The sequence below is a fragment of the Ursus maritimus genome, unplaced genomic scaffold, assembly GCF_017311325.1.
Source record: "Ursus maritimus isolate PB19 unplaced genomic scaffold, ASM1731132v1 scaffold_15, whole genome shotgun sequence".
NCBI lineage: Eukaryota > Metazoa > Chordata > Mammalia > Carnivora > Ursidae > Ursus > Ursus maritimus.
Window position 1 is genome coordinate 39,385,573 of NW_024423897.1, and position 15,384 is coordinate 39,400,956.

General features: G+C 38.1%; 1 protein-coding gene across 4 annotated transcripts in view; it reads left to right on the plus strand.

The window, feature by feature from the left end:
- The window catches only part of DROSHA (drosha ribonuclease III), a 116,965-nt gene that overhangs the window by 82,947 nt on the left and 18,634 nt on the right, over window positions 1–15,384 (plus strand). For 3 of the 4 annotated variants that reach the window (XM_008692675.2, XM_040630521.1, XM_040630523.1), the window contains 5 exons: window positions 1,187–1,286; window positions 4,932–5,034; window positions 7,204–7,274; window positions 12,964–13,008; window positions 14,768–14,925. In XM_008692675.2, the coding sequence (XP_008690897.2) occupies window positions 1,187–1,286; window positions 4,932–5,034; window positions 7,204–7,274; window positions 12,964–13,008; window positions 14,768–14,925 (477 nt within the window). The remainder of the gene's footprint in view (window positions 1–1,186; window positions 1,287–4,931; window positions 5,035–7,203; window positions 7,275–12,963; window positions 13,009–14,767; window positions 14,926–15,384) is intronic. The other variant, XM_040630522.1, reaches the window with a different exon arrangement.

Below are 15,384 nucleotides of genomic sequence, written 5' to 3' on the forward strand. Positions count from 1 at the left end.
ATTTCTCACTCTTTCCAATCTCAAGGGAAGTAAAACTTACAAGTAATTTTAATGACGAGATTTTGGTATGTGTGTGTGTGTGTGCGCATGTGTGTATGCATGCATTTATAGGTGTTTTCTCCCCAGAAGTGTTTTCATGGCCTTAATTTGGTGGTAGAGGTAGGAAAGTGCATTTTGTGTGTTCATACCCACATCATTTCTCTTTTTTTTTTTTTTTTTAAAGATTTTATTTATTTATTTGACAGAGAGAGACAGCCAGTGAGAGAGGGAACACAAGCAGGGGGAGTGGGAGAGGAAGAAGCAGGCTCCCAGCGGAGGAGCCTGATGTGGGGCTCGATCCCAGAACGCCAGGATCACGCCCTGAGCTGAAGGCAGACGCTTAACGACTGCGCCACCCAGGCGCCCCACATCATTTCTCTTTTAAAGGGAGACAATGCATGCTTCTCTGAGAGCTGTCTTGAGCTATTTGTATTCTCTCTGGGTCATTTCTTTTCCCAAGAAGGACATAATGAGGCAGAGGGGTGGCTCTCCAAGCCTGTCCTCACTGGACACAATAGGACTAAATAAGCTTAGCTGCCCTGATCAACAGTGGATCTTAAAAACTGGTGTGAGATTTAGCAGAGGCTGTTGCTGTCATGGTCCACACTGGCCTTCCATGTGGCCTTCCTCCAAATCCCTACACTTTCCTCATCAACCTGTTCGGCTTTCCTCAGGGCACAAGCAACCATGTGTGCCACTCTTAGTTCTGTGTCTGTCCCTGTCACACCTGTCAAGGATACGCCACCACGCCTGCCCTGCCCAGGCTTCTCTTCAGAGGCCACTCATAACGCAGCCTGAGCAAGGGTATTTGTTTCCAGGCCCGATTTCTGAGTGTCACATAGGTTTGCTCTCAGCAGTACGTGACCAACCCTTTAGGTCTTTGTCGACAGATTTGTCAGAGCAGTCTTTTAACTGAAGTAAATATGAAAATACGAGTGAATGGTGCTGTTTGGGTTTTAGCACATTCAGATATACTGTGCTTACTAGTTAACTTGCAAAGACTTTTAATCAAACCCTTTATTGTAGTTCAGTTCAGGTGGTATCTATTGTGCAGATACTGTGTGCCAGGCCTATTTTTATGACTTGGAGCTACAGACAGAATGTTGTGATGCATATTTATTTATATGTCTTTTTTTTTTTTTTCCAGTGTTCATTTGTACTATTTGTTTCCTAGTCTGGAAGAAGGAGGATTAGCAACTTATCGAACTGCCATTGTTCAGAATCAACACCTTGCCATGTTAGCAAAGGTATGTCAAACGTCTGACGCATTTGTAGTAAAGTCTGACATTTTCTTCTTCAGTCCATCATAATTTTGCATTTGAATAAGTAACTCTTTAGGGTGTATTAAGAGTTTAATATTTTATAGACCTGGAAGGATCTTTTTTTGTTTGGGTTTTAAAGATTCAACCTTATTAGTTCTCTTACCTTTGTGGGTTCACCAGCAGCTAATGAACTCCATGGTGAAGTAACTTGATAACGGAAGAGGAAAAGTTTGACAGATGTGCGTGAACAGAGTTAAACATTTGGGGAAAAGAACAAGAACAGAGCAAAAGAAATGAAACATTTTGTATTTTCCCTTTGTGTAATATTTCTGTATTACATTTGTCTTTAATTTACATTAATAAGTAGCATTATAGCTTTGAATAGAATGTGCCTGCCCATTCATACCCATGAGGGATACTTTATCGATCTTTGAGAATCCCCAAATATCACAAATCCCAGTAATTAAGATTTAGGGTTTAGGCTGTCCAGCTAGCCACATTGACTTTGTTTTTTGACTAAGAGAACCTTTTCTCAGTTTAGATTCATGGCAGACATTTTACTTATTTACACAATCTCCTTTGATATTCCTATCTCTGTGCAGTGTCTTACTATAGTAAGTTATAGCAAACAGAACACAGGCACTTGGATTGGCCACCAGGATTCCAGTCCACGCCCCTCTTACAGACAGGGGGGCCATAGACAAATTGTTGTCTCTCCTCCAAGTCTCTGCTTTCCCATCTGCAAAATGGAGGTGGCATCAGCACCTGCCACACAGGGTGGTTTTGAGAATCAAATGAGATTATTGTTTGAGTTTTAATAATTCAGTTTATAAAGTGCTTGGCACAATCCCTGTTTGTAGTAATCACATAAACAAGTAAATAAATTAGTAGGAGTTGGTTGTTTTTATTGCTGCTGCCACTGTTGTCATTATAAATTATTACATTTTATAGACCTCTGGGTTTATTGAATAGTAGAGGAAACTGTGGCTCTTAAATCCCCCAGCACCAGTGATTCACTGGAAAAGCTTTTATGAGTTTTCCTTGATTTTCCTTTAAGCATTTTTATGTTTTTTTCTTCATTTTGATATAAATGTTGGAATTTGATAGAAAAGACTAGATTAAATCTTGTTCTCAATTTGATCTTGCTGAGGTATTAAGTATATTCAAAATGGTTAATTTTAGACTCTGGTTTTTATGTTAGGAAGAGTACATTATTTTATTATAGGTAACATCATCATCATCATAGTGATGGCATTTGAGAATGTAAACAATGACATTCGAAAGCTATAGGCAACAGGTATGCTTGGTTTTAGCAGCTTTACCATGAATGAAATTCCACAACTCTACCTAAAACTGCTGTAGTGTTTAGTCGATTTAATTGTCAAAATGTTTCTTGATAGGGCACATTAAGTGTTCATTAGAAATGCATGTGGGGGGGCGCCTGGGTGGCACAGCGGTTAAGCGTCTGCCTTCGGCTCAGGGCGTGATCCCGGCGTTATGGGATCGAGCCCCATATCAGGCTCCTCTGCTATGAGCCTGCTTCTTCCTCTCCCACTCCCCCTGCTTGTGTTCCCTCTCTCGCTGGCTGTCTCTATCTCTGTTAAATAAATAAATAAAATCTTTAAAAAAAAAAAAAAAAAAAAAGAAATGCATGTGAATAAGTAGTTGTCAACCTACTCCCAATTTTTTTTTTCAGTTTAAAATGTAATGGAATTGTATAATTATTTTTCAAATAGTTGTAGGGAAGATATTTACAAGGTGTGGAAAATTGCCATAACAAGAAAACAGAAACTGCTATGTGACACATTAGGTGATGTACAAAGCCATGAGTTATTTTGTCCAGTTTCTCCCTTCAGCTTTCTGTATGATCTTCCTCCACCCCAAGTACTGACATTCCCATAACATTCAACACCATCTGCTCTCGTAGAAGGCAATGGTGGCCTTGCCCTTGGTCTAGACTGGTGGCTCTTAACCACTTGGGAGGGGGGCACTTGACAGAGGATTGCTGAGAATCTTTGGGAGTCAAATGAAAGCTCCAGGTCAGCTCTCCAGACAAATGAACACGTCAACACAAGGACCAGTTGAACACCACTCTCCTTTTTAAAAGTTCCACTAATGCCTACATGAAAAAGTAAAGTTGTAGAGCAAGGATTATGAAGAGTTGGAAAATTCATAGCATTCCAGAATAGTTGTTTGTAATATAAAATATGGCTTGCAGTCTATTCTCAAACAGGGCTCCAGAGATTAGCAAACAATTGGATTTTCCCACTGAAGTTGTGAAACAGATGAAATTTACATATTCTATCGTAAGCTCTTGCACTTAGGGATCAATTTTTTAAAAGAGGTGTTTTCTGCTGTTGCATTTATGGTTGTCAAAACTCATTTGAATATATTTTGTACTTATGAATTCCTAGCAATACAGAATACTGATAGCATATATGTCTTGTTTTTATTATCTCTGTCTTTTTCCAGTATAAATGGATATGGATATTTTTAACATGCATACTGAGACACACAAAATCTGAGTGTCTTATCTGAGGACTGATGAGACTCATATTGTCCTAGGTTGATCATTGACTTGTGACTTGTTCCATATTCCATAGCATGTTACAGCTTAGTAAGAATTGAATTATAGGGTAATGGAAATAGATTTATTGCATGCTTATGCAATGTTTGTATTTTTCTCCTTTTATGGAAAGAATTATGATTTCCATTTATTCAGTCTCAGGAGTTTTATTTAAAAAAATCATTCATACTCTAGTTCTCAAAGGACTTGATTTGTATAATACAACAGGGTAAGAAATAAGTAGGTACTGAACTCAGAGTAAAGAGAAAATATGGTTAAGACAGGAAAATGAAGCCAGAGGTAAAGTTACTATATACAAATATATTCATAAGTCCTACACAATTTCCAGATCTTGGCCACAAATTTGGTTCTAAACTTTTCTGAGGCCAAATAAAAAAAGGAAGCATAATTCATTACAAACAGTACTCCCAGAGTCTATAAGATAAATCCAACTCCATTGCTCAGAAGATCTCACTGAGCCTTCAGAAAGATAAGTATAGAGATCTCATAAAGGGGACACAAGTACAAAGATAAAGGGCCACAAAAATCTTTACCAAATTAAAAAAAAAATTTAGAGATATAAGGCATTTTGAAGTCTGCTAAGGGTCCCCATTTATTCTACCGCATAGAAATATGTTCTGTATAGTACAAACACCAATACCACATAACTCGGGAATCATAGAGGTTAGCTTTGGGTTGTATTTGTGTCTCTCTAGACATGTTGGATGAACCCAAAGGCCCATGGTCTTACAGCATAGTCTTTTTCCAGCTTGGTCTAGTGCTTGGTCTGAACTTGGAATTGGACTCAGATCTGATCATTTCTGAACCATCAGAGTTGAAACATTAGAGTTGATAGAAGCCTACTTGGGGAAAGGTTGAGGTTAGTCAGATCCGAACCTTATGTAAGGACTCCTAATGAATGGCAAGCTAAACTCTCTTTTAAGATACGGACACAAGGCCAATTAATTCATAACCATTACTCCTTACCCCCACCAGATGTTGAATTGTTACAGTTAAGATTTTGCCAAATTCTTTCTTACCTGTTGTCATTTTGAATTTTGTAGAAACTTGAACTGGATCGATTTATGCTTTATGCTCACGGACCTGACCTTTGTAGAGAATCAGACCTTCGGCATGCAATGGCTAATTGTTTTGAAGCATTAATAGGTAATTTCTCTTTTTATAATCTAGTTTCTTGCATATTTCAAATGTTTGGAGAGCATATAAAAATCGGTGTGTAGACTAGGGACAAAATTACTTGTTTCCAAAGCATGTGAGGTCCCTAGCATAACACTAAACTTCGTTGTATTGTGGTTGGTGTAGCTCTTCCAGACCAAGCAGTTATGGTTCTTTTCTTGCATTCCTCATGCCTGAATTGGTGTCTGATGTCATGTACGTGCATAGTTAGTATATGCTGAATTGAACTGAAGTGAGTTAGTATGTAGGTGGATTATTTTCCAGATCCAATTCGGGATCACATGCATAAATAAACAGTAAGTAGGTTGCTGGTGAGGCCCTAATACTGTTTTTGGTCACATTTTAAACTGTTTACAAGATTTTCTCATTTAAGCATTTTGAAAACACTGCATCTTTTAAATCCCAGGGCTTGAGTCTGTATGACTATAACTTATTCACTTGAAGCAAGACTGAGGCAGGCACTTTACTTCCTTGCTTTCTTTTTACTGTTACCGGAATATAGTCAGCTGTTGGTACAGGAAAGTTATGAAGAGTTAATTAGCTGGTGATTGCAAGTATGCTTTACAATGAAATGTTACAGTAGATTGACAATTCCTTGATGTTTTTTTTTTTGAGTAAATGATTGAGTACATTTTATTTTTCAAAGGCCTTTGTACTTCTTTATCAATTTTTCTTCTTCCTTTGAAAATGAATATAAAAGCATCCCATTATAGTTTTGTGCTGATGATGGTAACAAGAGAATGTTTAATAATTATTATCCACAGTCTTTTCACAGCTATGTCTATTTTGCACAAATATGTCTATTTTCAGAGAATTTGTCACATGGAATTACTGTGCTCTGTACACATAATAATTTTGACAGTTAGTGTTATGGTTGGCTCCCGAGCCGGGCAGACGTGATTCAGTTCCTTCTTGCTTTATTTATCAGCTGTCTTCACCAAGTTATTGAATCTCTTTGAGCCTCAGTTTCCCCATCAAAGACATGGAAATAGTGTCACTTATTCACAGAATTGTTATAAGGATCTTAGTATCCAGTCCTGGCAGCATCTAATTCAGAGTTCCATTTCTTCAAATCCTTCCCCAAATCACCTACTATGAATGCAAATCCTATAAATCTTCTGTAATAATCTCTTACTGAGGTGCCTGTGAAGGTAAAGATAAGAATGTGAGAATGCTTTGCACTGCGCCTAGGGCATGAGTGGCCCCCAAACCATGACTACTACTACTATCATCATCAGTATTATTAGCATTATTATTAGTATAACTATAATTTCTGATAAGTAATAAATGTATTTATTCATCGAAAACCCTGGTGTCTAAGTGTCTTAATATTTTAGATTATAAAAAATGCCTTTCTGGGGGCGCCTGGGTAGCACAGCGGTTAAGCGTCTGCCTTCGGCTCAGGGCGTGATCCTGGCGTTATGGGATCGAGCCCCACATCGGGCTCCTCTGCTATGAGCCTGCTTCTTCCTCTCCCACTCCCCCTGCTTGTGTTTCCTCTCTCGCTGGCTGTCTCTATCTCTGTCGAATAAATAAATAAAAAAAAATCTTTAAAAAAAAAAAATGCCTTTCTGAAGACACATAAAAATATGATTTCAAAAATATATGACTACCTTACTCTGGAGTTATTTGATACCCAATTAAAATGTTATTTGATTTGATACCCAATTTAAATGTTAAATAGTTATTTCAAATTAAAGGAAAAGGTTGTCCTGATTTTTATTTGCAGAAGCCTTCATTGATCTGAACTCAGGTTTTATCAGATTTTTTTATGGTCTGAAACATAAACTATAAATAGAAAGCAAAATAAAACCTAACATGCTCATAAAGCCAGGGTTTGTGCATAGTTCCCTTAGTAAGTTCATACCATACCTCTCATGATAGCTCATATTAGGCCTCTTTTTATTTAATATATGGGTTTTAGATTTTAGTAAATTGAATTTCATATTTCAGTCTAACTTATAATACAAATCCTGGCTAAAAGAGGGAAAATGCTAGCTTTAAAACAATTGCTTCTGGTCTTGTCGATTTTTTTCTGTGAGTGGGTTTTGGCTTGTCTTTTTGCTTTTTATAGAGGTATGTAATTTTCTCTGAATATTAATTCAGCCTTCCTTTTGGCATTCCCATCCTTTTATCTAGGAGCTGTTTACTTGGAGGGAAGCCTGGAGGAAGCCAAACAGTTATTTGGACGCTTACTCTTTAATGATCCGGTATTTATTTTGATTCATTTGATTTTTCTCAGTTATGTATTATTACAGAAGATTTTACACCAATTAGTGATTGTGTTTAAAGAGAATGTAGGAGAAACAAAGTCCCTGAATCTGCCGTAGATGGTAGACTTCAAGTACATCAGAATAGCTTACTTGGCTCTGTTGCAAATGGGAAAGTGTTGTGGACACTTACACAAGGGGCTTGTCTTCTACCTGAAACCCTGTCTCTCCTTGTGGCCACTTACAAATTCCGTAAGAATACTTTGCTTTATTTTGAAGTATCTTGAAGTTAATTAACGATTTTCTGTTTTATAATCGTTGGGTACCTACCCCATGCAGGCTTACTTGAAGCTATCGCCTTTTGGCTTTTCTGTTTATGATTTGTCTTTATGTAAATTATGTAGACTAGATAAATGTATATTTATTTTAGAAAGTCCGTTCATAGGGAGTTTCTGATAGGGCGATGAATAAAGAGTATGGAAGTACTTTTTTTTTTTCTTAAGCAAATTATAGTTTAAGAACAAATGATATATTCTAAAATAGTTTCTGTTGTTACTAAAGTATTAAGCTATTAATATTGCTAGAGCTACCTTTTTAATCCTGCATGTAATAGAGCATACTAGATGCTTTTTGTACCCAAACAAGTCAATTTAACATTTAAAGGGAGAGGCAACTCTGTATTCCAAATTGAAATGTCATTATAATTGAATGACATAGCCCTCGTGGAGCGATAAAAAACATAGGAAGCCAGTGTTTTAAGCCTTTCTGAAACCTTCAGCTTAAGTGGCTGTCAGATGTTATTACTGTATTACTTAGGATAGTTTAAAAAAAAGAATTAGTAGTTTTGAAAAATGTGACCTGGATGATGTTCATATCTGAGGATTTGATTTTTTATATTTGTTTTTATAGAGATCTGTGATGATTTTATGTGTGCGAATTCTCTCCTGATGGGAAAGTTATCTACAGATGTTCCATGTCCCCCATTTTGTCCTACACATATAAATGAGTGTGCATCTTGATTTATATCTGTAGCAGATGGCATGTATTTTAAGTCTTCTTCTCAAATCTTAAAATATTTTTGTTCTGGCCTTTATCTTTTGTTGGCAATTTCAGCAACCTCTTTACTTTTTTCCTCCCTCCAGTCTTGCCTTAAACTGGTCCCCCTACCTTCCCAACCCCCCTCCCCCTTCTCCCATCTTACCTGCATCCCCCCCATCCATTCTGTGTTCTTCTTTTCCTAAATCATATGCAGTTATACACTGTGTGTTCTTAATTGCACCAGTTTTTGTTTATATTCTTTTCTCTCTTTAAACTGCTTTTCTCCCACTTGTCTACTTAGCAAGCTTATCTTATATTTCCAGTAGCGAGTGCAATGCTGGCAAGTGCAGTGTTTAATAAATATTTGTTAAAGGAATGAAATGAATAAGTGACTAAATAAAAAAGCAGAGTCTGAACATGATCTTACAAATGGGACGGCTGAGATTCAGAATTCGTTTTAGTGTGTCTTTTATGAAACTGAACAGTGCTTAGTAATATATGGTCTTTCCATTTCAGCGTTTTCAAGTGCACACACTAGGACATTCTCACACATTTGACATCTCCATATTGGTTTGCATCTATTAGGTGTGGCACGTCAGAGACACTGGTGAACCGTTGAACTTTTTTTTGAGTAATGGCAGTGTGAAAGTCTGATCAGCCACAGGCAGCCAGACGCAAACCTGTAGGCCCACAAAGTCAGATTGGTTGAACCCATATAGTGAGGGAGGCTCGAGTCTTTTCTGAGGCCAGGGCTGGTGCTGGCTTGTTCTAAGGAGGGGCCAGGGAAGCAGGGATCAGTTCTTGATTGCTTTCTTTTTCTGAGGCTGGATTAGAAGAAGGCAGGGATTAATTTGGGATTGGGTGCTGTCAGGAACCAAGGGCAGGTTAGCAAAAGTGTCCCCAGTAATCTTTAGAGGATAAGACATAGCAAAGCGGGTCAGAGGGCGACATTGGCAGGAGAGCAGTAGTCCCTCAAAGAGATGATCTGTTCTGACATTTTACAGCTGCTGTAAGACCTTGAGGGAAACCGTTGCCTGCTAACTTTGCAGCAGGCTTTATCTGTGTCATCCCCCCAGCCTGGTTCACAGCAGGGCTGTTTTTGGCTTCTCAGCCTGGTCTGCTGTTCTATTCACTCTTTCAGCCCAGACTGTTTTTCCTGGTTCCAGGTTTTCATCTTTGTGTAACCCTTCATGGTTTCCCAGTACCTTCAGATCCATTGTTGCAATTTGATCATCCCAATGGGCCTCTTAGAAAGATAGGGAGATATTACTGTGTAATCTTTCATATTTTCCCACTCCCTCCCCACCCCCTTTTGGTCTTTACATATCTGTCCCAGTATCTCCAACCCTGGCCTTTCTCTGGAGCTCCAGATATTGGAATAAGTGTCTTTTCAAATGGCTCCTGGGCAGCTTCACACGAGTGTTCCCCAGACACCTCATTTCAACATTTTTAGCATTTCAACTCATCACCTAACACCAAAATATATTTCACCTCCCTTGCTTTTATCATCTAAACCCAAACCGTAGGAACGTCTTTTGTCCTGAAGCTTTTTTCTTCCCATCTCCATTCAGTTGCAAACTCCTATCACTTCTGTCCTTAGTATCTCTTGAATTGGTCACTTTTGGCCATCCTGTTGCTTTAGTGTTTGCCCTCCTCATCTCTCATATGAAATACTGAACTGGTTGTGATTCCCCAAGACTGCAGTCTCTCATTCATAACTACATTTAGTGTTGTCTTGTTTTTAATGCATGGATTTGATTATGGTCTTTGATTTCTTTACTGTCTGCCAAAGTCTGTGTTATACAACAGAGCATTTAATAGTTTTCATAATCTGACTCCCATCTATTTTTTGTCTCCCATCTTCTCACTCTCCATTTGTGCCATTCTAGGAATTCCCTTTTTTAATTAAATTTTTTTTAAGACTTGATTTTTTTAGAGCAGTTTTAGGTTAACAGCCAGATTCAGAGTAAAAACTTCCCATATACCCCCTGCCCCCACACGTTCATAGCCTCTCCCATTTTATCAACATCACCCATCAGAATGGTACATTTATTACAATTGATGAACCTAAATCATCACTCAAAGTCCATAGTTTACCCTGTACATTCTGTGGGTTTGGACAAATGTATGATGCCGTGTATCTGTTATAATATCATATAGAGATTTCACTGCCCTGAAATCCTCTGTGTTCTGCCTATTAGGAGTTAACTTTTTGTGCCTATGTTCTTTGAGACATACTATTTGTACATTTATGGTGTTCTGGTTTTGATTCCCTCCCCCTGCTGATTTGCCAAATTCCTCATGTTCTTCAGGGTACATCTGAAGAGTTACCTCTTTTTTTAAAGCTTTATCTAACACGCCCCAAGCAGAATTTTCCTTGCATTTAGTATATATTGCTATTATAGAACCTCTCCCAGTTCATTAAATTGTACTTACCTTCATTTTTCTCCACTATGCTCCTTTGAGGACAGGAATGGTATCTCATTTGTCTTAGTAAGCTGATGCATAGTATGTATTCAATAAAAATAAGGATGAGGAGAAAAGAAGAACCCTCGTGCACTGTTGGTAGGAATGCAAACTGGCACAGCTACTGTGAAAAACAATATAGAGGGTCCTCAGAAAGTCAAAAATAGATCTACCCTATGATCCAGTAATCACACTACTGGGTATTTACCCCCAAAATACAAAAACACTAATTCTAAAGGACACATCCTAAAAGACACATCCCTAGGTTTATTGCAGCATTCTTTACAATAGCCAAACCATGGAAGCAGCCCACCTGTCCATCAACAGATGAATGGATGAAGAATACACACACACACACACACACACACACACACACACACACACAGAGGAATATTATTTAGCCATTAAAAAAATGAAATCTTGCCGTTTACAACAACATAGATGGAACCAGAGAGATAAGGCTAAGCAAAATAGGTCAGTCTGAGAAAAATAAATACCATATAATCTCTCACTCATGTGTGGAATTTAAGAAACAAAACAAATGAGCAAAGGAAAATAAAAAGAAAGACAAACTAAGAAATAGACTCTTAACTATAGAGGACAAACTGAGTTACCAGAGGGGAGGTGGGTGGAGGGATGGGTCAAATAGGTGATAGGGATTAAAGAGTACACTTATCATGATGAAAGAAATAAAATAAGGGAAAAAAAAGTTGCATTAATAAATGTCCCAACAGTCAATGAACATTTTCCAGAACACACTGAAGGTAGAGGTTTTGCCTTGAGCTAATAAATGCTAGAGCTGGGATTCCAATCTGGATTTTTTACAGGATATTTCCTCTGGCACCAAGGTGTGGCAGAACCTGAACTCTGAGTGGAGTAGATGAAAGGAAATGGAGGCGTTGAAATAATCAAGTTGTGAGGGGTTAAGCCGTTACACACATAAGACGACATCTAAGGAGAAATCATAGTGTTACTGAGTGAAAAACGTTGAAGGGAGAAAGAGGAATCAAGTTGCTGAGAATTTTGGATTTTGGAGATCGGAGTTGGTTGGAAGAGATGTTTATTGTACCTGTTGATATGATCAACATTAGTAGTAGCATCTTCTGTGTGCCAGCACTGGGTTCACTGCTTTGAGGAGGAAAAAAGCACAAGAGAACATGAGAAAGTTGCGAGAAGGGAGTGACACCCAGCGTAATTCACACTACGGAGAATTCAAGGGAAAGGTTACTGAATTGGTTAAGAGAAGCTCTCTAAAGTGCCTTAAAAGAACAGTTTGATATTTAAGCTTTTTTTTTTTTTTTAATATTGGCCAAAAAACCCCAAAACCCTCTAAAAGTGCGATGCAAGTTGTCCAAAAATATTGGGTATTTTATTTCATTTTGTCATCATGTGTTTCACAGTGATGATAAATATTCCTATACTTCTTCCCCCCCAAGTTTTTTAAAAATATTTTTTCCCTCTTTTAAAAAATCTTTTTTACTTGTTTGAAAAACCTAACATCGAGGCCAGAAAGTAGATTCAGTCAGAGGCTCCCTAGAGTCTAAAACTGAAGAAAAAACACTTTAATCCTGAGGAAGTTCTAATTATAACTGCCTCTGGATTTAGCTCAGTGGATAAAATAAGGTACTGGGTTTCTCCATAAAATTTGCTCATTTCCATATTTCAAGGAAACATTTGTAGTGACCTGCAGTAAAAGTGTGGTTTTATAGATCTGAGAGTTTAGGAACTAGATTTGGATGTTTTCCACCCCATTTTAAAGCAGCTCAAATGCTAATGAATGAGTGCCTAAAATAAAAGACATCTGAGATGAGTTTTAATTACAAAAGGCAGAGCTGATGCACATTTCTGGGGAATGGTAAACTAAAAAATATGATTAAAACAGCAACTTAATCCCATGTATTAGGTTAAGCAAATGTGTAACTGAGTTTTAAAAGGTATCTTTGACTTCTGGGGGTGGAGGTGGCTCTTTTCCTCCCCAGCTTAATAAGCTAATTAGAGTCACTACAGGCAGTTTGAGTGGTGAATACACTTTAAAAAAAATTAGTTTGCTAGCACTATTGAATTTGCAATAAGTGGAGTCAGCATCTGAAATAGTTCACTATTTCAAATAATGGCATTTTATTTAGTGCTCCAGAGTGTGTTAAATGGCTCCCTGGAGCATTAAAGGCATCACTCTATTTTCCAGGACCTGCGCGAAGTCTGGCTCAATTATCCTCTCCACCCACTCCAAGTAAGTGTGACCTTCCTGTCTGCAGTGAGCTTTATAGCTCCAGGTAGTCATGTTACTTTAGTTTGCCTGTTGTTCCCTCCTGCTTTTATCAACCTTTGATTCCCTTCAGTGACATTATGACTTTAAGCTGGGGTGTCAGGCAGAACTGGAAAACTTCGGAATAAATAGTAAAATGAACCCATGTGTTGCATTTATGCTCTGGGGTGGAGTGGGGGAAGCACTGGGGGTCATCTTCCCTCACAAGGCAGGAAGAACTACTTATGTGGTTGTAGTGTGGTGCCCTCTCTCCCCCAAAAATGTGATATTCAAAGCTTAATATGTCAATTCGAGTGTATCTCCCTGGCTGCTATTATAGAGAAAATAATGTGGAAGCAAGTGTGTGCTTAGTCAAAAGAACAAATACTAAATTAACGTTGCTAAATTGTAACCTAATTTAGATCTTGGACATTGAAGGGGTGCCTGGGTGGCTCAGTCATTAAGCATCTGCCTTCAGCTCAGGGCGTGATCCTGGTGTTCTGGGATCGAGCCCCACGTCAGGCTCCTCTGCTGGGAGCCTGCTTCTTCCTCTCCCACTCCCCCTGCTTGTGTTCCCTCTCTCGCTGGCTGTCTCTCTCTGTCAAATAAATAAATAAAATCTTTTAAAAAAAAAAAAGATCTTGGAAATGGAAGGTTTTCAGTTTCAACTCAGATTGCTTAAAACATACTGTAAATTAAAATTTTAGTACCATGTGATGACTTTTTACTCAAGATTTTGCTATTTAAAAGATCTATATGTGGTGACACCCTTTTCCCCAGTTGGTTTAAAAATTCTTTGTATTCTTTCCTTTTATTTCTATTTTACTTGGAGACATATATATGTATACATATGTATACATATATATATATTCTCATATACATATTTTATATGTGCATGTATGTGTATGTACATTATACATATATAAGAATCACTAGTGGCTAAACTCTTAATGAGAGGCTTTACAGTAATAAATGGCATTAATTCAAAGAAGTTTAGAAACATTAGTATTAAATTGTCCAAAGTTGTTGAAAATGTTCACTTTATTCTTTTCATATTTGCTGTATGCTCTCACTTTTGCATTGAGTTGTTCAAGGCTTATTGTTATATGGAGCACCTGCTTAGTGGTACAGAAATCTCCAGTGTAAGCTGAATCCAACTATAATCATGTTCATTTGCCAAAATAGGCTGGTCCCTAGAAGACACACAGAGGTCATATTCCTCTAATTCAGTGGTTCTCAGAGGGCAGTCTCCATACCAGCAGCATCTGCCTCTCCTGGGAACTTGCCTGACAAGCAGATTCTCAGTCCTCACTCCAGACATACTGAATCAGAAATGCTGGGGGTAGGGCCCGGCCATTTTGATGTAGTAGGCCCTACCAGGGTTCTGATGAACGTGAAAGTTTAGAACCACTGCATTACTAGATGCACACATTCTGCACCAGCAGTTCTTCACTTTGCCTCTTCCTTGGAGAGTTAGTATAATACGTGGGATTTTGAACTATCTGTGTACAGTACTTGGCCTTGAAATTTGATAGAAGATTGGAAAATATTATTTGAGCCTTCTTTAAATATTAGGTTTGTTTGCCATTCTAAGGGATGAGAAAGAAGCTTCCGTGTTTTATTGGCATTTCAGAAATTTCTGCCCATGGGAGAAGGAATTTTACAAAACACTATCCTAGAATTGATAATTACTCTTGTAACCAAAAACTGCACATGATTTTTATTTATTTTTCTTTTCCTGCAGTTACAAGAGCCGAATACTGATCGACAACTTATTGAGACTTCTCCAGTTCTGCAGAAACTTACTGAGTTTGAAGAAGCAATTGGAGTCATTTTTACTCATGTTCGACTTCTGGCAAGAGCATTCACATTGAGAACTGTGGGATTTAACCATCTGACCCTGTAAGTGAGATTTAACTGTGTAATCCCAGTGTGACCATTTAGACAGGCATTCCCAAACCTTTACTGCTTGCCTTTCAAAGGAATTGGGATTTCAAGCATATTTCTAGGAAAGTCACATCATGAGATGGGGGAGTAGCCAGACGCTGGTATGGATCAGGGGATAGGTTCCAATCCAGTATTTTTGGTTTCATTGTCATGCATCTTATTTCTTCATAAAGTGTAAGAGAAGCGTGAAGGAAGTAAAAATTTTATCTGTAAAGGGACAGATATTAAGTATTTTAGGCTTTACAGGCCATGTGGTCTCTGTTACAGTGATTCGACTCTGCTCTAGTAGGATAAAAGCAGCCACAGAGAAAATGTAAATGAATGGGCATGGCTCTGTCCCAATTAAACTTGCAAAAACAGACCGTGGGCTGAAATTGGCCCTCTGTCCTAGCTCTAGATGAATGATTTGGAGAT